The sequence below is a fragment of the Tachypleus tridentatus genome, chromosome 5 (genome assembly GCF_004210375.1).
Source record: "Tachypleus tridentatus isolate NWPU-2018 chromosome 5, ASM421037v1, whole genome shotgun sequence".
In the NCBI taxonomy this organism is placed as follows: Eukaryota; Metazoa; Arthropoda; class Merostomata; order Xiphosura; family Limulidae; genus Tachypleus; species Tachypleus tridentatus.
In genome coordinates this window covers 35,136,881-35,160,107 of record NC_134829.1, presented here as the reverse complement: position 1 = coordinate 35,160,107, position 23,227 = coordinate 35,136,881, and the positions used below count along the sequence as shown (strand labels likewise).

At 31.5% G+C, this 23,227-nt stretch overlaps 3 protein-coding genes and 1 long non-coding RNA gene across 12 annotated transcripts in view; all 4 read right to left on the bottom strand.

Annotated features, from left to right (window-relative positions):
- Nucleotides 1-3,507, bottom strand: part of MESR6 (misexpression suppressor of ras 6) — a 426,053-nt gene extending 422,546 nt beyond the window's left edge. For all 5 annotated transcript variants that reach the window (XM_076502108.1, XM_076502111.1, XM_076502110.1 and 2 more), the window contains exon 1: nt 3,369-3,507. In XM_076502108.1, coding sequence (XP_076358223.1) covers nt 3,369-3,446 — 78 coding nt within the window. In that variant the 5' untranslated portion in view covers nt 3,447-3,507. The remainder of the gene's footprint in view (nt 1-3,368) is intronic.
- A 2,490-nt stretch (nt 3,508-5,997) lies between these two features.
- Nucleotides 5,998-6,630, bottom strand: LOC143250925 (uncharacterized). Its single transcript, XM_076502121.1, has one exon. It carries the CDS (start codon nt 6,487-6,489, stop codon nt 5,998-6,000), a length of 492 nt encoding a protein of 163 aa, XP_076358236.1. The 5' UTR covers nt 6,490-6,630.
- Nucleotides 6,630-8,124, bottom strand: LOC143250923 (uncharacterized). The gene is made up of 2 exons (XR_013028435.1): nt 7,438-8,124; nt 6,630-6,971 (listed from the first exon to the last, which is right to left on the bottom strand). It is a non-coding gene; the product is annotated as an uncharacterized LOC143250923 (long non-coding RNA).
- A 185-nt stretch (nt 8,125-8,309) lies between these two features.
- Nucleotides 8,310-21,571, bottom strand: LOC143250921 (uncharacterized protein KIAA0513). Of its 5 annotated transcripts, none has more exons than XM_076502118.1 (8): nt 21,421-21,571; nt 18,419-19,234; nt 16,230-16,323; nt 15,570-15,714; nt 14,612-14,756; nt 13,905-13,985; nt 12,371-12,465; nt 8,310-11,994 (listed from the first exon to the last, which is right to left on the bottom strand). In XM_076502118.1, the coding sequence occupies exons 2-8, from the start codon at nt 19,123-19,125 to the stop codon at nt 11,936-11,938; spliced, it is 1,326 nt and encodes a 441-aa protein (XP_076358233.1). In that variant the 5' UTR covers nt 19,126-19,234; nt 21,421-21,571; the 3' UTR covers nt 8,310-11,935. The 5 variants fall into 5 exon arrangements, with proteins under 5 accessions (XP_076358233.1, XP_076358230.1, XP_076358235.1 ...); XM_076502115.1 differs by having other exon boundaries at nt 21,355-21,524; XM_076502120.1 differs by lacking the exon at nt 21,421-21,571 and adding an exon at nt 21,126-21,256.
- Between the last annotated feature and the right edge of the window lie 1,656 nt (nt 21,572-23,227).

Sequence of the window (23,227 nt, the reverse complement as noted above, 5' to 3'; positions counted from 1 at the left end):
AACACGTGCAGGTCCGCATAAAGAGAGAGTGTCGCCCAAAGCAAATATTTTTTTCCTGCATCCACCTCAACGTGATCGCAACATAAATGAAGCCTTCGTATGAGTTACGTAATTAATTCCGTGATTAGTAACATGATCGCCCAGCCCTCTTCTGTGATATCTCTAACTGGCGCCCCAACATTACAAAATTAAACAAAACTTTAATTCGAATTTTTGTTGCAGCTTGCGTCCGAGGTTTCATAGATTTGCCGCCCTAGATAGCTGCCTACTATGTCTATGCTTAATTGGGGCCATTGTCACACACGGAATAGACAGTCAAAGATCTCAGTTAAGCCTATCTATCTTTAATTTACAACTGATAACCAGATAGAGCTCACCAATTACAAACACCCACCATTTATACGGTTACTCTTAACTTCATGAGGGGACTAGCTGTGATGTGGAGATAACTGAAAGTTATGAATAAGTTCAGTTGTACACAAGGGTTCACAACTTGAACTTCTTAATCCATACCCAGACAATACTGTTCCAATACACTTTCACCCAAACATAAAAACAAAATGTATGTAGCATTAAAACTTACAAAATTTGCAAAGCATCACATTAAATATTTATTCTTTCCATCAGTTATTACCTATAATAATAATATATAAAACATTGTCATAAAAACAACTGAATCTAACTTTTTTTTATTCTTCTATGCCTTCATTTAGGAATTTTAAGTAAAAACAACAAGGGCCATCAAGTCCTTCAGGATTGTCTATGGAGACCCAAACTTAAAGTAATATTTTACACCCACTCTTACATTCACGTATGATTCAATATTATTTATGGCAACTAATGCCATAAGTCGAGCACCCACTTGTCTTTAATAAACAGTACAAAGAAATCAGAGGTCATTATTTTATCAATTTCCTTGATAAATTTTAAAATAATCATCTCTCACACTTTTTATTTCAAGAAAATGCAAGCAAAATATCTTATCCTACCTCTATAAAAGAACTCTTTCATTTCTGGAATATTTCTGTTAGCACTCATCCGAGCCCATTCCAAAATCTCAAAACCATTTATTAATAAGGAGAGCAAAACTTTACACTGTATTCACAGTGAAGTTTAAACTAGTGATTTGTATAGAAAAATAATTATCTCTTTTCACAAGCAAATAATAAGCACATAAGGATCTATTAGTTTTACAACTAGTAACAAAGCACTGCTTTGGTAGCTTGAGTGACTTGTACACCAGTATGCAGAGAATTTTATTTAGTCGTGCTGTTGGATGTATTCTTATTGGTATCAGCCATGTGATTCAAAGTATGATAATCCAAATGCATTACTTTGCATTTAGCTATAACTAAAGATAGTTTGCCATATATTTGTTCAACTTACCAACTAATCCAAGTCATTCCATAATATCTCAACATTCTCAATACAGCTAGAAACACTCAATGACAACAGCAAATTTAACTCTTTTCTACTAAAGACTTTCCTATTAATATAATTAATGTAAATTTAAAGAATTATGGGTTCAAACAATGACTTTTGAGGCAAAATTATAATAATCCTTGTTTAGTTTTAAAATTATCAGACGAAAACTAAAACCTACAGTTTAGTTTTAACATTACCAGACTAGAACTAATGCTTATAGTTGTTTAGTTTAACATTACCAGACTAGGGCTAATACTTACAGAACTTTGGATTCTTAGACCAAGAATATTATAATTAGGCTTCAGTTTGATCTTATCTGAAGCAATAGGAAAAATGGAAAAGACGAATGTTAAAACTCTAACCAACAAAAAACACATGCAAAACAAAATTCACTTATTCTTCTCAGAGCAGGGAAGTAAAAAGGAAAAAATTGTAGATTTACAAAACTGTTAAGGATATGGATAGGTTACACTTATTGACTGGTGTTGCTTTCATATGAACAGTGAAAGTGAATTAATCAGCTAAATAGCTTTTTGTAATCTAATTCATTCTTAGCTTTCATATCTATTAACAGTCTCAAAATATTTAACACACAATTTTTAGAATCCTACACAAAGTACAATATACAGTGTTAAAAATGAAATCATGGTTCATATTTATCAGTGCATCAGAATGTTAAAATCACTTGGTGTTAAAATCCATAACAATTGCTAAGAACAGCAGAAACCAACAGTTATTTTTCTTCACTTATAATCTCACATACCACATGCTATACATGTCATTAGTAGTCATTAAAAACCTTTATTAATACATTTATGTTCAAATGAGCATTTAAATTACATCAGTAAACAGCCTAATTTATAAACAGTGTTGTCTTTTATATGAGATTCAACTACAGTTAGCTCCAATAATCATCAGTATTATCAGACACATTAATGATTATTATTAATGACGTACACTGCTAAAGTAAAAAAAGAAACTGAGTTCTTGCTTCAATATATATAGCAATCGTGCATTGAAAAGTAGAATAATGGACATAGATTTACTATAATTATAACCAGTCATTCAACTCATAGAGGTTACCTTCTTCAAGATAAACAAAGTAGAAAATTCAATCCACTTTAAATACACCTCTTCACAATTATATAATTATGTGTTGTTTTTTTTCATAACTATGCTAACTATATAAACTGTATCGTAACAAGAACAAATAATTTCACAAGTTAATAACTTTAACACTTAAACAGCAGGAATGTTGTTGGTAGCAGCATGATGGCTACCATTTAAGGGTTAACATAAAGTAAAAAAGTCTTCATCTAGACTTCTAAAGCTAAAACATATCACTTGTATCATTCATATTTGTATTTTCAACCTCATTCATTCCCACACTCAAACAGATAACTCAAAGAAAGACTGTACAAACCCTGTTATTAATATAAATTCTGAACACCTGATAACAGTCCTCCTAATCATTTTTGCTTTGAAAAGAATTGTAAACCACAAATTCAAAGCAACTCATTTCTGACACAAACAGTAAGAGACTAATAGTAAATAGTAATACCAATAATAATGTACTTCATTAAGCAAAATATTTCATAATTCAGTAGTAAATGAAAATTTGTCTCCAAATCTACAGTAATTCATTTTAAGACTAGGATTTTCATTTATATAAATTAAAATATTAGATATTATAACAAAAGCATAATATTAAATATTGTAATACATAATCTGTCTATCGTGTCTTCATAAAATTCGACTTCAAGAACGTATCAATGACACCAGTATCACTATGTCTATGAAATTTCCATATCATTAAACTGTGTAAAATTCTATATCAAAAAGATAAAACTGTAAAGTTCTCCTAATAAGGTATTTATATCTACATTAAACTTAAGATGTTTTCAAACTTTATACATTTTTGTACATGCTAATGAAGTACAAACCTCATTGTGATCTTCTACGACAACAACAGGTAAAGGAACCTTTTGCTTCTTGAACATAGGTATTCTTTTTTCTGTCATTCAATATTTAAATATTTCGCATGTAAACATACAACTTTAATAAGACGCTTCGATGCTGAGGTTTAGGTTTACGTTTCGAAACTCAACCTCCCGCGTGTTATAAATACAAGCTAGCGACATCTATGTTTAATAAATATATCGTAATAATATAACTTGAAATAGTATAAACAGACTGATTTTTCAGAAAACACGTGTTACGTATTATGTTTTAAAATATGTTCCTAAAACTTTTTTGTTAACCTGCTAGACTTTTAAAAATACACTTGCATCTTTAATAAATAAATAAAAATGTTTTACATGAATAGTAACTGACTTGGACAAATAGATACCCAAGGATAAGTTTTTACTATATCATTTGCAATAGTATTTTATTAAACTTCATTAAATCAATGTAGATTACTGCGAAATTCAGAATGTTAACTTCATCGTAAGCACTAAAGTGCATTGTTTTAATGAAGCCTAATAACATTATTCCAAATGACAGAGTAAAATCTTATCCTTGTCCAAGCCAATTATTAATAATGTAAAACATTATTTATTAAAGACGCAAAATTAGATGTTTTCATTGTTCATCTTCGCCATTTATAAACAAAAAACTAACAAGCTATTTTTGCTTTTTTTTACATTTTAAATGGCTGGGTGGTTGGAGCGCTTGATTCGCAATATGAGGGCTGCGGATTCGAATCCTTGCCACACCAAACATGCTCGTCCTTTCTGCCGTGGAAATTGACCTCACATTACTCGTTGGTAAAATAATAGTTCAAAAGTCGGTGGTGAATGGCGATAACTAGCTGTCTTTCCTCTGGTCTTTCACTGCAAAATTAGGGACGGCTAGCACAGATAGCCCTGTGTAGCTTTGCCCGAAATTCAAACCAAATACATTATAAACAAGTAAAGACGGAATTAAAAGTGTCCACACAGGGAAACATTATGATTAATCAACATACAAGCCGTTTCTGGAAAAAAATGGGCTTGAGTGATCAGCTGACTTTTTAGCATAAATCTCAATTCAGATTAGTTTCGTGTTAGATATCTGAAATCAATTCCTTTGTTAAGTTCCTCACTCTAGTAACACAAAAGTGTATCTGCGAACTTACAACTCTAAAAATCGGGTTTCGATACCCGTGGTGGGCAGAGCACAAATAACCCATTATGTAGCTTTGTTTATTTACAAACAACCCACCCTTCGTGAAAATATATATACGTCGTTTCTTGTCAAAGATAACTTTCTTTTCAATTAAAGTATCATAAATGTGCTGTCCAACTTAAATTAAAACAAGTTTCTTTCTGTTCTGGTTTGGTTTGTTTTGAATTTCGCGCAAAGCTACACGAAGGTTATCTACCATGGCCGTCCCTAATTTAGCAGTGTAATTCTAGAGGAAAGGCAGCTTGTCATCACCACCAACTCTTGTGTTACTCTTACCAACGAATAGTGGGATTGACCGTCAAATTATATCGCTCCCACGGTTGAAAGGGAGAGCATGTTTGGCGTGACGGGAATTCGAATCCGCAACCCTCAGATTACGAGTCGAGTGCCCTAACCACCTGGCCATGCCGGGCCCCGTTGAAAGAGCTAGATGAAAATGTCGACGTATGGTCCAGAAGTGGAAGATAGAATTAGAAAGGAGGACGAAATGAAAAAAAAAGTAGAAGAGTGACAGTAAATCTTCCACAGACAAAGAATCTCCAACAGTCATAAATGTGGTTGCTGTGAGAAATTTCGAGACGATGACATTGTTTGATGTTTCGAATTATGCAAACAATTATAGATGATATTAACTAGCCTCATTACGGAGATAGAATCTTGCAAATATGAATTCACTGAAACTACAGATGTGAGGGTTGAGAAACAACGTGTAAGGTAACTAACACAGCTTGTTGTGTACCACTGTTCAGAAATGAATAAAACTCGAAAATAAAGAATAGGAATGCACAAACAGAAACAGCGAGTACATTGAATAAAATTAAAATCACGCAATTGTTTTCAAAATTGAAGAGGAAAATTAAACACGTTTGTTAACAGCAGTGGTGTTTGGGAATATAGTTAATTTCAAATGCAAACATTTATGAAGATTTACTACACATGAGAGGGGGGTGTATTGTCCTCCTAGTATTCTTGTGCAGTTACGTCAAACATGAGATTTAGGTAAGCTATAGAGGTTTTGCGTGAACCTATTAGTGTCACGTGACCACAACGAGGTTTGTAAACATACCGCCATATTGGGTGGCAAGTGTCCCGCATGACTGAACGAGTTAACAACTGCTGTATTCAGTACTATTCACATGTAAATGGTTGCTGCTGGCTTTTCATCACTTGTAGCACACCTGACAGGTGCTGAAAAGGCCAGGTATGAGGAAAAAGTGAAGGAACTGGGTGTAGGAGACCCGTATATGCTCCCGCCACGTGTATTTACGCCAGTAATATCCAGCCAAGACAACGTTGCTCAGAGTCAGACTGTTGCGGAGTAGATCTGCCAAATATTACATATGGTGACATTTATATATATTTGATAAACAGGACTTCCACCTATACAAATGAAAGTCTAAAAGGTTACAAAAGCCTTGATGCGTACAAGTACTTTGTGGCAGGATTTGTACAGAATGTCCAGATAACCAGGGCAACGTCGGATAAAGTCATCATTACAGCAATACCTAAGAGGTATTTGACAGTATTATGGGGCTTGTAACTTGAATAGGTGTCTGCTCGTGCCTGGAGGTCTGACGGCCGCTGTATGAATATTTCGAAACAATCAATGATGCAGGAACACTTTGAAAACTTCTCACGAAAACACACGGGCAACGTCATTCTTAGTTCCTCTCTCTCAGGCCAGAAAACAAATGTTGGTACCAGTCGAATATGCATGACATTTATGACCTCCTGAAATATACGTGATACTGTTGAGGTGTGCAATCCAAATATGTATCCTAAGAGCTGCAGTGGCACATCCAATCGCAGTCTCATGAGTGACTGAAATTGTTGAAATTTAGAGACTGACTGTGTATCTCGGAAATATCTGTAAATTTGGTTGAATATGATCATCATCACTGCATATGACGGCAGACCTGTACAGTATTTGACTTTCTCGTCGTCATTTGCAAAAGTAGCATCTTCAAAACAGTTCGCTTTTGCTATACTTTTATAGTGGAGGACTTCATTCCGCAACTGTTGGCATTCAGATTCAAGTCAAACTAAGTCTGTGAATGATATTTCCGTCTGCATACATGTCTCAGTTGTATATTGTGATGCACCCAAGTCAAAATTATCACATGTAGCTTCAAGTTCATCAGCAGAATCAGTACAGCTGCTATCAGTGGCAGCAGTGCCAGCAGATTCTATGAAAGCAAGGTCAAGCAGCCCAGCAGCAGCTTCATGTCTCTTTTGTTGTTCTTTTCTCCTTTTGGTCACTTCTTTCCTGTATTCATATTTACACAATTCAGCAGCTTTCCTTCTCTTCAGGGGAGAACGTGTAAAACGAAATATGGAAGATACATAGTCAGGTGATAGGGGATCATCACTCTTCGTCCCTGAAACAGAGTGCAATAATTTAGTTAAGATATAGATCTACAGGCATCATCAGATAATATTTATATATATATATATAACAGATACACTGTACACTTTTAACTGAATATATATATATATATATATATATAACAATATGCTGAACATTGTTTAACAACTGAATGTACAGCCAACAAAGTAATTATTTGCACACTTTAAATCTTGTGCCAGTTGTGGTTTTCTGATGAATCACTTAAATTGGTCCTTTAAGAGATATTAACATTTTGTCTTAATGTACAAATGGCTATATAACCTATTCATCATGAATGATATTGTTCCTTCAGTAAATTTACTATTCAGTTATTTAAAAGTAAAAGAAAAGTACGCAAAAACATTTCTTTGACTGGTGCTGCAGTGTGTTCTGCTGTACATATATCATGCATGTAAGTTTCAATTTATTCAGCCTGGCTATAGATGAATTATACATACCTGACACAAAATGTTTACTACAAAGTCTGGTGTGCTCTGTGGGTGTCCAGGTTTTCCTATTGACAGCTGCAATCCATCGTCTTCTTCGGTCGAGATCTTTAGGAAATCTGTAATATGACACATTTTCCACCTGTCCATGTCAATTTGAACAGTTAAATGCACAACACGAGTGTACCATCGCGCACATTTGACTATGAATCACCCTTGTGTTGGAATATAAACACGCCGAGCGTGCCACCCATCATGGCGGTCAGCAGTAACTAGGTCAAGAGTGACGTCACACGCAAAACCTCTATAGTTCATGAGTAATGTTGTGTGCTAAATTTCAACATCAGATGCAAGATAAAATAGCTACTATGTGCTTAGACTACATAGATAAGCGGAGAGAGATGGAAACAATATTTTTAACGTTTTTATAGGGACGTTAGCTAGAGGTCATATGATGAGGTTTTGGTAGTAAGGCTAGAAAGCTCGAAATGTGACGTTACGAAAACCTCGAGAGAAACAAGGCTATAAATACGAGAATCGCCGAACGATTGAGTTAGTGAGTTTTACGTCAACGCGAGTGGTTAATAGTAAACTAGAATTTATTTTTTCCAGTCATTCATAAAAGAAAACTCCTAGTATTTGGATTCATGTGATTATCGCGTATATCCAGTGACTTCACTGAACAACCGTGAAAATTGTACAAATAAGTTTATTTTTACATTAGTGGTATTACAATTAAATGGTATTTCTTTTAGGTCTACATGTTACAACAATCTACAAATCAAGATGGCTTGTAGATACGTCAAGGAAGAAATAAAAACTAATCTTTCATAGTTATGTGGATTGAAATTATTTTAATTAAATAAAGTAGCCTACAGAAGAAACCATGCAAACATCCTGTTTATTAAATAATTTTAAATGCTACAAATTCTCCCTAATATATTTTTCATTGCAATAGCACTTACAACATTTATAAAACACTTGATTATTACCCGAGCTTATGAACTAGATTTACAATCAACAGAATTTTGAAAATAAGTAACTGCCCGATACATTTCTTAATGTTCACCAATTCTGAACTATTATAAACATATAATCTATAAACCATGAATACCAAATAATTTCATTAACAGTGTTGGTATATGCCAAGTGATTCTTCCAACACAAATACAATTAATCTGGAAATGAGGTTTTTCTAATTGCTGGGCTGTTGTTTGCATTAAGTTCCTTGTGCTAGTAAATACAGTGGACAAAATTTTTGCCAAATAGTGCAAAACACTTAAAAGTGGAAATACAACAAAATCCATTTAAAAGTGGAAATACAACACAATCTATAATAGTTTTGCAAATGAAGAAATATTTCATTGGGACACAAAATTGATTTAACGGATAAACTTAAACTACAATCTAATCAGTCTGTAAATCAAACTAGTGGCTTCCAAAAAAAATGTATCTAAAATTGTACTGCATCTCAGAGACATGTGGATAAACACAAGTTCCCAATAAAATGAAATTCAAATAAAACCTTAATATCCAATAATAAGGTTTACAAAAAAATGTTAAAAAGCACACATTAAAATTCAAAGTACTCATTTTCAATATACGTTTTCCACATTTTGCTAATGATTAAATATACATATATACATGGACCCTGATTTTAAGAATTACATTAATAAATAAGTGTAGCTCAGAGTAGTATCCCCATGGTAAAAGATTATGGCCAAAATGATATATATTCAAGAAGAAATGGCTTGGACTTGCCTGCCAATACACGTAATAACAAATTGCGACTGTTAACAGAAGGTTGCAGAAATGGACAGATATAGTTTGAAATGCTTATTACAGACTTCTCACTTTTAAAATACTAACTTATACTCTTACTTACAAAAATAGTTTACATTTTTCAAACATAAAACAAATACATACAAAGAACAGTGAAAACTAAATTACTGGCCCAAAACTATTGATTACAATATAACTTATGATCACAACAATAAAGTTCTCCAAACTTTGCAAGAAGAAATGGAAAAAGAACAAAATAGAAACATCTAACTTTTGTATCATATTAACATTTTAAAAATTTAAAATTAACATTCTTAAAACAATATGTTAAAAGATGTCAAACAAAATTTGTAAATGGCTCCAGTACTAAGGCTATTGATTTTAACTCTCTCTTCAAGAAACAGTTATCCATTCAAGTACACACTGATAAGGACCATTTAAAATTAGCTCAGATTTTGCAATAAATAATTTTGAAAGCAGTTTTTTGTTGTGTTTTTTCAGAAGTTAACAGTTGATAAAAATGTCTGCATTTCTTACTACTGAAGTAAAATTTCCTTCTTCAATAAATAACATTTTTTCAACTTTAAGTATTGATGAATTAACAGTTATGAATTTATAAATTATCACATATTACAGTTGTGAGTGTTAGTTCATAACAAAATTAAATATAGTTTTGTATTATCTTCAGAACAGGTTATTATTATTGTTCCATGCCAATAACATAAATAATAAAACATCTATTTCAAAGCAGAATTCAATAAATATAACTGAAATAACATTCAAATATATGTTGGGGGAAAAAACACCTTCATTAACCAATTTGAAAACTAACCCATTGACTGTTGACTTGCAATATAGTCTGCCTCCAGCAGTGAAATGAGTGTACCTTATATAGTGAGCAGCTTGCAAGAATTAGACATTCTTAAAACAGCCACAGTCAAGGGGTTAAAACAATTATTGTAAATCAGTATTGAAGCTGATATAGACAAAATTCTCTTCACTTTTTCACAAATAGCACTTAAGTATAACCACATCATGGCAAAGCTTCAAAAATATGTATATACATTTTTTCCCTTTAAAACACAAGGTAATATATCAGTTGTTTATATTCTTGAAATAAACAAGGACTTTATTTGGCAGATGGAAAGATAAAATCTCTCTTGTCAACTTCATGGTTATGAAGTACATGAACAAACAAGTTTCTGATATTTCAAGATAATAAAATACAAGTTTCTTCTAAATATACTATATAAAATATGAGATCACACTACTATATCCAAGTTTACCTAAAATTTTATGTAGGAAAATACTTTATTTACGATCTATATAACAAATGTCAAACATAATACGTGAAAATATTAAACTATGAAATCTGTAGAACCAGTTGCACAGCAGCACTTACACAAAATCAATAATTAGTTAATCCTAAAACCAGTTACACAACAAGGTTTAAATCAGCAATGTAACCAATTTTCCACCAAAATATTTTTGAAATAACGGTTGTTTTCAATGACTCAAACAATCATTCCTAAAGATTGGCTTAGCATTTTAATCAGCTTAACTCACAGATTTATACAAGATAAATCCATGTTTTAAATAGTTAAACACTAAATAAACAAAAACAATGAGTATTACTTGAGAACATTAAGTGCATTATTGAACAACTGGTAGATAAAGCTAACCTATTAACAACTTGATACAAGATACTTGTGACACAAGTTCCCTATAGGATATGCAGCTTTGTGGGTAGTATATAACAGTAAATTAATGGAATACTTTTTGAACTATAACACGTATTGCTTCAGAACAATGACAGCAAATATTCACCAAGAGCAAACTATAAGGATTAAATCTATAATCCAAAGCTTGCAATATACATTTCTTTTTACCCCTTTCTGGAAAAAAGTTTTAACAATAACTGACTCCTTTTGTTAATTTTCAACTTTTGGTGTTTTAAGAATGCACTAGATTTCCATGCATACATATGGACAAATTTTTATTTCATAAAGAAATTCTACACTCACTACTTCAAAACAAGAACTTTGTGAACCAAACATCGAGTACATCAGTAGCATTGCAGTCAAGATGGGAGTTCTCTCTAAAGTCCAATAACAACAGCAAATCTAATGTAATATTATTAGTGTTGCACTTGATAAAGCTTTCTGCATACAGTTCAACAACAACAACGTAATATACATCACTCATATTGTACTTAAAGGTATGGGCCTAGAGTCTGAAGAACAAAAAAATAATGAAATATGTCACTAGTATTGTGCAAAAGAAAGTTCTGTCCAAAGCCCAATTACAATAAAGCTAATATAACATAGGCCACCATCATTGGAAACATTTCTGTCCAATACCTAACAACAGTAGCTGTTATGTGACAATAAGGGTGTAAAGTTCTACACTAAACTGTCAGTTTACATTTTAAATAATTACATAATTAATGTTGTACAACAAGAATAGACCTTTTAAAGAAACACTAGAATAATTACCCATTTAAAATAACAAACAGTGATACAATATATGTTTACATTCTCTTATATAATCATTCTATGGGAAAACACACACAACTACATGTATTAACTTCATGGTTCTAGCATAACATCGATTGATATTTGATATATTTAATAGGCCTGTTTTAATTTTAGACTTTTTTTTAAAGGCCAAGTTATGGTTATTCACAAACAACTGGACTGGTTTTAATAAGCTGGAATGAAGCATGGTGTTATCTTCCTCTGCCTTGATAAATCCGTTCAATATTTTCTCGAAGTAGCTCAACTTGTTCTGGAAGTACAGAATTATTTATTTGCTTGTTTCTTAGAGAGAAAAAAACAATCCATCAATTTATTTTATTGGGGAACAATCTCCTAATTAAAAGAAAGTCAATTTTAATAGGTCCAATATAATAGTTAAAAAAATATCTTATTCTCGTGTGTAGAGGATCTTTATAAGGGTTCATAAAATGTCATATTTGGTTTAAGTTTTATAAATTAACCATTTAAGAAATGTGCTCTTCGAATTAAAAATCTTCACTGAATAGCATTAGATGTACAAATAATACCACGTCAAGAAGCCTAGTATAACAATCAGTTCAAGTACATCTTTAATTACACATAAGCATTACCATAATTATATTTCTATTATGCATATAAAACTGTACCTGATGGAAGATTGGCAATGGTACTTTGCTTCCTGAGAAATTCCAGACACAAGGCTTTACTTAAACCAAAGGCATGCATGTTGTGAGTGAATGTTCTGAAACATGCAAAAGTGACACAAGTAGTTTGGAAAACCAATTATTTGTCAGTTGTTTTTCTTTCAGAATGTTTAAAGCAGAAATTAAAGTACAAAAGGTGTGCATGTGAGAAACAGTGAATCAAACATATATAAACTTAATCTCATTTCACACATCTTAGTTCCATATCTTGTTTTATGTCTGTTTTACAAGATTATATAGTACTATTTCAAGTTCTATAGAAAGGTTACTGTACTGGAACTTCAAGGAATCTAGAATTCCATAAGTTAAGATAAAGTAATTTGCCAAATTTTATTTTTTACTTGTACCTTGGATATAAATATATCCTAATTTAATGGTAATAGTGTGAGAAAAATCTTACTGTCTATTAAAATTGCAGTTGAATTTAGCAAAGTAGACTCTCCGTTACTGGATCATATAAAAACTAAATATCTTTTCTGTTACTTTATTATATTTTAAGTAATAGTATGATTTAAATCATAATTTACAACCTGAAAGACATGTTTATGCAAGTTATAAAACAAAGTGTTTATTTTCAAGATCAAAGTAATTTGTATTCAGTTTTATAATACAGGAAACAGAAACCAGTCAGCTGTAGCAGTTGAAAAAGCACCATTACTTGTTCTTACCTAGGAAACATGTGATACATACTTCCTGAAATAAGAATTACAGCTGAAACTTTCAGGTAATTAACACTAGATGGAAGCAAAACATTTCTGAAATTGGCAAACTAAGTTTAGTATTCATGCATGTTCCAAATAATTTGTGGCCCACTAACAAGAGTGATTATCATAAAAAACAACAACCACAACAAAATAGTTTTTTTATTCAATAATTTTTTCCCAAAATTTTAATCTTGCACTTGTTTACTTTGACTCACTTCTGTTTAACCTGTTCAGTGCCGTAGACGAGATAACTCGTCCAAGCCGATCGGTAACACAGTAGCATAGACGAGTTAATTTGTTCTCAATAATACCCAACTTCAACGCTAGATGTCAGCACCATACATGCATTTGACCTACTTACAAATTATTTCACTTTCGATCCAATATGGCGTCACGAAAAAAAGTTACAAAATGAAGAAGCATTAGAGTTGTATTGTAGCAGCTGAAATACTTCGCAGTCAACAGGTTAAAGGCTAAATTACTTTTAGAATAGGAAACCAGGGGTTTTTTTTATATAAATCTTATTTTTGTGAACATTTCATGAAAGAACATTAAAAATCCAATTATGTATAAATTATATTTCCCATTTTTATCAACATTAATAATGTTTGAAAACTGTGGTAAAAAATAAGCTTCAGATTTGGAAGATTTTTTTAACACAAAAAATATTTTTGGAATAAGGAAAGTATTGTATACTATTTTACTTGTATTTAAACAGAATATTGCAATTGTTTTGGTAATTTGTCATTTATAACAAATTTGCATTCTTTTACCCTAGTTGACCAAATGTGATGTTCTCTTGGAAACTTGTCTCATCTCTGATGTCTTCAAGACTAAGATGGTTCATTTCATTTCTAAAAAAAAAAAAAGAGAGAAAATTCATATTTTAATACACACAAGGTGATGCTATAAGTGATGCACATCACCTTCTAGCTTAAGAAGAAATACACTGCATGGTTTCAAAATTGATGACATGAAACTTTAAAATAGCTTTAAGAAGAGAATATATGAAAGGTGTATGTGGATTCATATAACCTAACATCTAATAAAAACAAAACACTTTTGGTAGTTTAGTAAATTATAAATTAGAAAAGAAACTAAAATAGCATATGTTTTGGTCTTACTGTAGCTAGTAAGAAACATTTTTAAAATCACATATTGGCAAATAAAAAAAAACAAATTGCAACATAATTCAACTGAAGTTAATTTTCTTGAAAGTTACAAAAGTAATTTTCTTTAAAAGTTTGTAAATATTTAAATTCTAGTTTAGATGTTCCAGCACAAAGCCACATTATAGGTTCTGTGTTCTAGTCACTGTAGGACACCAAACCATAGTTTCTAGAAAGCAAATGAAACTTAAAATTCATGTCAGTTAGCTGCAGACATATAGTTATTATAAAAATGCAATGATTTCTGTTTTAAGTGCTTCTTAAAAAATTGAAATACTATATTACATATTACCATAACATTTGCTAAATACCTAGTAGGCATAGGTCTCAAACTTCTTTCTTTCTGCACAGCATCAAAAAAAGCAGCATTCCAAAAACGAAGTGAATGCCATATAGGTTGTTCCTTGAGATATTTGTACAGGTATTCTTTGGTAGATGGACCATTTCCCTGCAACACTAGAAGATGCAAAAGTGGAAATATGTTAACCAATACTTAAACTAACATGTATTTATATGTTCATATAGATGAAATTACAATCATATTTTATTCTTATTCACATTGAGTCCAAAACAATAAGGCTTTTCATCTTTCCCTTCTTTGATCAGTTGGGATACATATGATATAATACTAGAGTTCAGTCTAATATAGTAATAAGAAAAATACAACAAAAAACAAACTGAAATTCAACTCACTTTTCTCACTAATGAAAATACAAAATATTTACTGAGCAAAAAAGTCAGTAACTTAAATATACAAAACTTGTAAAAAAATTTTAAAGTTAATTTATAAAAAAATATCAAATGCAATATCATTGATGTATCTAATCAAATAAAACTCAAAGTGTATAAGTAGTACTGAAAATATACAACAAAGATAGTCTCACTTTAAAGTCTTATAGAACCATGCAGTTAGAAAGCTTGGAGAAAATAAGTTATTGCACAACAAACTACATACAGACCACCAAAAAACAAAGATGCATAAGGTTCAGTATGTTTATGATACAAAAGTAATATTCCACTATTGTAACTAATTTTGGAAGATAAATATGAAACATTTGTTGCCCCCAAGTCCTCCGCTAGTAGAGCAGTAAGTCTACAGACTTACATTGCTAAAATCAGGGGTTCAATTCCCCTCAGTAGACTTAACAGATAGCCTGATGTGGTTTTGCTATAAAGAAAACACCCCCCTCCCCAAATAGTTTAGTGAATAAATAAAACTTAAAATAATGCTATCATGATAAATGGTAAATTTGCTTAGAATTCCTTCACCTTCATGAAAAAATGTCAAACACATATTCATTAGGGACTTGGCTGGTGAAAAGTCATCTGCTTCTCCACATTCAAAGAGAACTATTGCAAAATGCTGGACAAGACTGTAAAAGGTACTTTCTGTCACCCTCTTATTATGAACTCTCTGTAGATAAGAGAGATCAGTTTCTAAATTATTAGCATTATTATTTTTAATAGAAACAAGAGGATCTTGCACAGAATGTTTGAAACTTAATAAATTGATATAAATGATCAGTCTTATTATTTAAATAGTTGACTAATGAATGAAAAGAGAAAATGATACATTACAATAAAATGAATTTTAGATAGTTTAATTATTATGTTAGCACCAAATAGTAGATTTATAGATATAACTTGTAATGGTCTTCAAAGAATCAAATGATTTTAATACTTTCACACATCTAAGTAGATGTATATGTAGAAAGAACGGCACAAATATGAACTGGAATAACAGATTTATAAGTAAAAACTATGGTTTCAGGAATGCAAGAACCTAGTTATCAGTTAAAAGAATCAATGATCCCACCCAAGAGTGATGGTAAAATAAAATATTCCAAGAAAGTGTGTTCTCAATGCTCTTGATTAAAAGAGTAAAAACAATCAATTTTGACACAATTTCAAATAAAGATTTTAACTTACTTGACCATTGACACATCTCGCAAACCAAAGTCTGCCAGCTTCATTTTGACACAACTCCCCAAATTTAGCCTTTTCTTCAAATGTAATACTAGAACTGGAAATAATATAAAGTGTTAAACACACATTTCAAATATGTTCAATATTTGATACATACATAAAAAATATTATATCTTGAGAGAGAGAGAGTGTGTGACTTACATGTTCTAAAAAAAAAGTTACTCATGCCTGTAAATTACTTTGCTTTTGCTTTATGTTGATCGTAATGATATATCTGAGTAACCATGATGTACAGTAGTTGGTTTAAGTAGTTAGAACATATTCATGTTATATCTTAAAATGTAAAAAGGAAGAAACATATATTAACATGTATACTGAACAAGTGTACACACTTCTTGTAGATGAAAGTTTATAATCTTTCTTTAAAAATTCTTCAATAATAGTCAAAAGTTTTCTTCACTTTCAGCTTGTGAATTAACTTTCTCTTATTGACATAACAGTCCTTACAGACATGATTACAACACTGTACTTCCCACATAAATCATGAAATCAAGTGAAATGTGAAGCATGCAACATTAATGGAGTTCACTTTGAACTTAAGCACATGCACTAGTTGTCAAGCTATTTCAATACAGCATAACATTAGTATATTTCTCATTTATGGCTATAACATCAGCTTAAGCAGGATACTGTTGGAAGTGCCAGATTAGACATGCATAGCAGAATATAAAAATACCATCACAGCACAAAGTATGCAGCATGAATATATGTACAGTAAAAACATTGAATACAAAAAGACGTTTTAGTGTAATTGCCACACATTTTCTGATTGGTCCTGTAGTGTATAATTTGCACACTCCTGCTGCACATTATTTCTGTTAAAATTTATAATGTGAAGTTACAATTGTCAGTATCAAATGTTGCAAACCAAGACAGGAAAATGAACACATTTTACTTGCAAATACTAATATCTGGCAAGTATTAATAACTTTCTGCTCACAGAATAATGCCATGTAAATATACTGGTTCAGAAGATGTTTCACAGAATAATGCCATGTAAATATACTGGTTCAGAAGATGTCTCACAGAATAATGCCATGTAAATATACTGGTTCAGAAGATGTTTCACATTTTTCTATTCTCATCAACCTCAATTAAAAAAACAAAAATTACTATAAAAAGCAGTAATTAACAAAAGGGCTTTCATTGTGTGCTGTGATTACAAACATCAGAGGTCTAACCATGAAAATTATAAACTTTACATACTATGCTGCTATTAGTATTAAAATAAGAAACAGCAAAGGTCCATGCACCAAAACACATGCACCAAAACACTATTAGTAACATATCCAGTGTGACTGGACTCCATTAAAAGAAACAATTGCAATCTAATTAACTAGTCTTTCTCCAGCCATTACATTATTTTCTTAGTTTTGAGTAACACTTCAAAGGGTTTTAGAAATGTAAAAAAGACCTTTTCTATCATCTAAGTAACAACATCTTTAACAGAAAATAACAGATAAGTAACGTAAAATTATTCTTTGGTTAATATGCGAGCCTTCAGTGTATTCCACTAACTTCATAACTTTAAATAAAACTTCCTAGAATCATTTCCACTACAAAAGTAAAAAAACAACAAAAAAAAAACTGGTTTACAGTTTCACAGGTAACTCTTAAAACACCCATCCTTTAAAAATAGGAGTAACACTGATAAATGTCCAGTAACTTAATTATTAAAAAAAGATCTGTATATCCGAGTTTAAAATTCTGATGAAATCATATTCTTGCTGTGGTTTTAATTTATCAGTCATACCACTAAGGTATGATATTTACATTACTTTGAATCCATTGCAATACATCCCATAGGACACTTAGGTGTCAGAAATACTGTTAATATTATATCTTGAAGAAAAATAAGAGAACATTTAAAGTTCAACAATTTTTGTTTATGGCAAGGTTTTATTTTTAAAAAATCCACGCATTTATTCAAAAGTCTTATCACAGATTTCCTAACTTCTTATACAATGAAGAAAACAGCTCAGTGAATTAGCTGCTACAACTAGGATGCACATGCAAGTCAAGTCATAAAGTTACAATTTCCTACATGCATGATGTAAATAATCCATTACAATATTAGAACATCCACATTTTTCCAATAGTAATTTTAGTGAAAATAATTATTCCATACTCACTTGCTGCAGAAAATATTTTGCACATAACTTTTCATGAATTTCATAGCCTCATTATTGATGTCATCAGATCGACTATCACAACTGATGCTGGATGTCCAAGAATGTAGGGAGCCATCTGACCCAGATATACCAATCCCAAGACTCCTTCCTTCTGGAATGGACTCTGTGTCTGATGAATCAACACTGGTGCAAGGGCTATTTCCAAAAGTGTCAGACTCACTCCCTATGCCTGCAGAGTTTGAATGTCGAAAAACATAAAAAGGGTCAAACTTTCTTGGTTGCTCACTAGATCCAGATGGACTGCTTTGGCCATTAACATGTCCACTATCAATAGTATCTAAAGACTCATTAGAAGTATCTCTGCTACACATACTATGCAATTTGGGAAACTGTGGCGATAATGGTAGATGACATAATGGCTGTCCGTACACAGATCTGTCTTTTTGACCAATTGCTCTAACTTTTTTAGAATATTTTTTAGTTTCCTGTAGAAATTGCTTAGCAGTGGCACCAACATCATGACTATCAATTGACAAAGATGGAGAACCAGTGCATGAAGTTTCTGAACTGTGGGGTAGAGAGTCAGTATCTGATCTATCCAATTCTAAAGAGAGAGCTGCTTCAATTTTAGAAGATAACTCACTAAGAAGACCATAGTTGTTGGCAAAAACAGAGTTGAAAAAACCTGTAGGCTTTTCTTTAGACATTCTGTTACATGCAATTCATGTTAGTAAAAACTGTCAACCAGCTTTTTGAGCAAGTCCCTCAAAGGAAAAATATTGGACAATATGTGGAATCCAGATTTTCATCTACTTGCTAAAAGAAAAATCAGAGTATTAATAATGTTTACTCTCCATTTCTATTTCAAGTTTGCAACAGATTCCATTTTACTGGTATTTTTCAAGAGTAGAAAGCACATTTTGTCTTAAGTTAAAAATGTTTACAAATATTAACAGATTCTTTTAACTTTCAACAATAGAAAAAAAGTAAAAATTTTCTATAGTTTATCATTTTCAATTTATAACTTAAGAAAAAATATCACATCTTAATACACATTATTAAATGTAATACAAAATAATATATAGGTATCATAATTCGAATATTATAGCAATTTAAAATATATATAGAAATTTATACAGGCTATGTGAATCAATATATTTAAGTCCTGTAATAAACCCATTTCAGTTAAAGTAATTATACACAAACAATAAAATTTAAGGTCTCTCTTCAAGAGGGATATATTCAAACTTCAATCCTTTCTCCCTTACCAAACTGTAGGTAATTGATTAAATGTGATCAGGTATCCAGATCTGCCTCTTAGGAGAGGCTTTCAGAATGGTTTCTATTGATAAGAGTAAAGTGGTACATCAACTGGGCAGCAAAATGGAATGCATTATATTCTGCCTATTTAAGAAGTCTCACCTCTTATGTCACAACCAGTTAGATCTAGTTAATTTATTTTAATAAGTTGCAATTAGACTTCCGATTTTGTATTTCTTTCAGTTTCTAACTGAAACATTTTTGGTTAGGAAAAAAAAATCTTTTACCATTGGTTTATGGTTAGTACCAGCAAAATTGTAATTTTCCATAAAAATTAACACACCTCTTCAGGAGGAAGCAAAAACATGTTCACACAATTGTATCAATTACACAGAAAAAACAACAACTGTGGTAATTCCTTCAAATACTTTCCTAGAAATTTGTTATATCAAGAATGCATTATATTACTCAACACAAAATTTTAAGATCAACCTCTTAGGTGTGAAAATATTAGAAACTGATCAATATTTTATAGTTTAAACTATACTATCATTTAAGACTTATTTTCAATTAAAGATTATAACCTTTGTATGGACAGGAAGTAATCAGTCTTTCTACTGTACTCATTGATATCGTCTATGAGAAACTTTGGATCAGAAGTCTTAAGAATAGTAAATTAATATATATATTATAATTTTGATTATGCAATTTGGCAATCTTTGTGGTGCAATAAACATTTCAACATTTTAACAAATCTACACACAGCTTTAAACTATTAAAACTAATTACCTTGAAAGAAAAAGTGCAACACAAACATGTTTCAAAGTTAATCTTCCAAAGTCAAATACAAAGAGAGTTCTCTGCACATGTCTTTGATCTTCAAAGTTCTAATTAATGAACAGTTATGTACTTCTGCAAGTATTATATCTCTACACTACATAAATTAGATAAATATTTAAATAATGCACATATGCCACTATCTTCTAATTGTAACATTAGTTAGGTACAAAATGAAAGTAGTCTATTGCTTTACAGTCACTATAGCAATACTATGCTAGAACACTAAAGTACTTAGCTATTTACAGTTATATGTTAGTAATATTTGGGCATCTTTAAAGTTGGTTGGTTATTTTCCTCTTTGATTGTAATAAATTATTACCAGTTAGGTTTAATCAAACTTTTAAACAATTACTACAAATTCTAATCATTTAAAATCACAAGTTCATCACTGATAACTTAAAGTTTATATACGAACAAGAGAGACTGCAGAAAAATCTCCTAAACTAGTTAAAGTTTAATACCGTTGTGTGTTTCACGGTAGTCACTACTGTGCTATAGGTTATATTACCAGTTACTTTTCAAACAATTCAGAATTATTTGACTGACTCTGTAGGCCTATTAAGTTTATACTTTATTAATCACAAGATACGATAATTCAATACTTAACCATTTAAAACTTCATTACAATCGATTTATTTTTAAACTACAAGACCGGAGAAGTTTAAACTCTGAATCTAACAGTAATAGTAACATTAATAAACTAAAACCGGCGAAATGAACAATTATCGTCATCACCCACTAGCACTCGGAAAAACGATTTACCTACGAATTGTTCGTTATTTAGTAACGATAATTACACATTTTTTGAAAAATATGTAACTGTCTAACATACTCACCATTAAAACTAGTAAAATTAAACACTCGTTTCTAACCAATCTTTGCCTTTTACAATTTTTACATACGTGACAGTTTTCCATAGATTATGCAATGCCCTCTACTGGTTGGTGTAGGTCATGTTCTCCAGTACTTGAGACCAAGAACTTTTCCTTCCTGTCGTCTATTAATTAGGTCATTTTTAAAGAAAGCGTACGGGAATTACCCTTTTAGTGTGCACTTTTCTGCAAGCAATGTACGTACAAAAAAAGACTATGTTTCTAAAAACATAACAAGCAAGTTTTGATTAATATTATGACTACAATGATCTTTGTAGTAAAAGTATGTTGGATAAAAAAGGTAGAGCATATCACGTTAACAGACAACAAAACGATAACGTTTTGGACAAATATTTCACAAAAGTTTCACAAATTAGTAATACAACAATTTTTTGTTCGGCACAAGAAACATTAACTCTCGGATTCACAATCTTGTATTTTTACTACTGTCCTGGCATGGCCTAGCGCGTTAAGGCGTGCGCTTTGTAATCTGAGGGTCGCGGGTTCGCGTCCGAGCCAAACATGCTCGCCCTCCCAGCTGTGGGGGCGTTATAATGTTACGGTCAATGCCACTATTCGTTGGTAAAAGAGTAGCCCAAGAGTTGGCGGTGGGTGGTGATGACTAGCTGGCTTCCCTCTAGTCTTACGCTGTTAAATTAGGGACGGCTGGCACAGATAGCCCTCGAGTAGCTTTGTGCGAATTTCAAAAACAAACCCTCTAGTCAAAATTAAAGATGGCTGTCCCAAATATTCCTCGAGTAGAATTGTGAGACATTCAAAATAAATAAACGACCAGACTGGAAAAAAAAAAACAGCAACAGCAACCTATGTTTGAATTGTCTAAAATTGAATCATTTTCGTTGAATCAAGATCAAATCGTTTCTGCTGTTGTGTGCTTCTGGATTTCAGGGTTTAAACACATCAGCAACATTCAGAAATCAGTTTTCATTACAATGAAAACTGTAGTAGAATATTTTCCTTGTTCATTTTAGAGCATAAAATAAGGTACAACGCAATACTGAACAGTGTATTCCAACTGGCGTGTAATCAGAATATTTCGCAAAGCATATTTTCTAATGTTTTAATTATTGAACATAATATTTTTTATAGATTATAAATAGATCCCTGTCCACTTTTCTTACAGTCACCAAAGGTCAGGCACATCAAAAGAGTATGTTTGTGGATTTTCAAAATTTGTTGCATCTTCTGTTCTCTTCAGAATCGCTGGAGTAATAAATCCTTGTGTCTTAAGTGCAAAATATTATGCCTTTGTGTACTGAATCGCATTTACACAGTCTTAAAAATTACACTTTCGGAACAACTTTTTTCTCAGTACCGGCACACACTAAAGTATACACTTAAAAATCCCAATAGGTATGTTATGTATTATAATAATACACAGTTTTTGTATCTTAACATACTTTAGTAGACATTTTGCACAAACACACATTCAGAGATTATCAATTTTAATCTTGTTTTTGTTTTTAATGTATAACGTTAGATCGTAGAATAACATTATAAGTTTGTTTATTGACAGTGTTAAGTATGGTAAGTTGAGCCTAACTAAATTAAAGCAAAAAAACGTACACAAGTTACAGAGTCAATTTACCTCTGTATAAAAACAATATTGGCTTACTCAATACAGGCCTAAAATTGATTTACCATTTTGGTGTCTATAATTAGAGTTATTCCGTATGATTCTAAAAATACTGCATTTAAAGAAGTAATCTTGCAACGACGATATTATCTTGACCGCAAATATTTTGCGAGTTGCTGCTGATATCCATAAAATTTTAAAACTACAGACTTCTACCACAAGTTACGTTTTTACGAACTA

What these genes read in the sequence shown, in the direction of transcription:
- LOC143250925 (XM_076502121.1), bottom strand. Translation starts at nt 6,489, where the DNA reads ATGATGATCATATTCAACCAAATTTACAGATATTTCCGAGATACACAG.
- LOC143250921 (XM_076502118.1), bottom strand. Translation starts at nt 19,125, where the DNA reads ATGTCTAAAGAAAAGCCTACAGGTTTTTTCAACTCTGTTTTTGCCAAC. An exon ending in TTGAGACCTATGCCTACTAG is followed by an intron (nt 13,986 to 14,611) that starts GTATTTAGCAAA and finishes TTTTTTTTTTAG; the next exon opens with AAATGAAATGAACCATCTTA. An exon ending in ATCACATTTGGTCAACTAGG is followed by an intron (nt 12,466 to 13,904) that starts GTAAAAGAATGC and finishes TGCATGTTTCAG; the next exon opens with AACATTCACTCACAACATGC.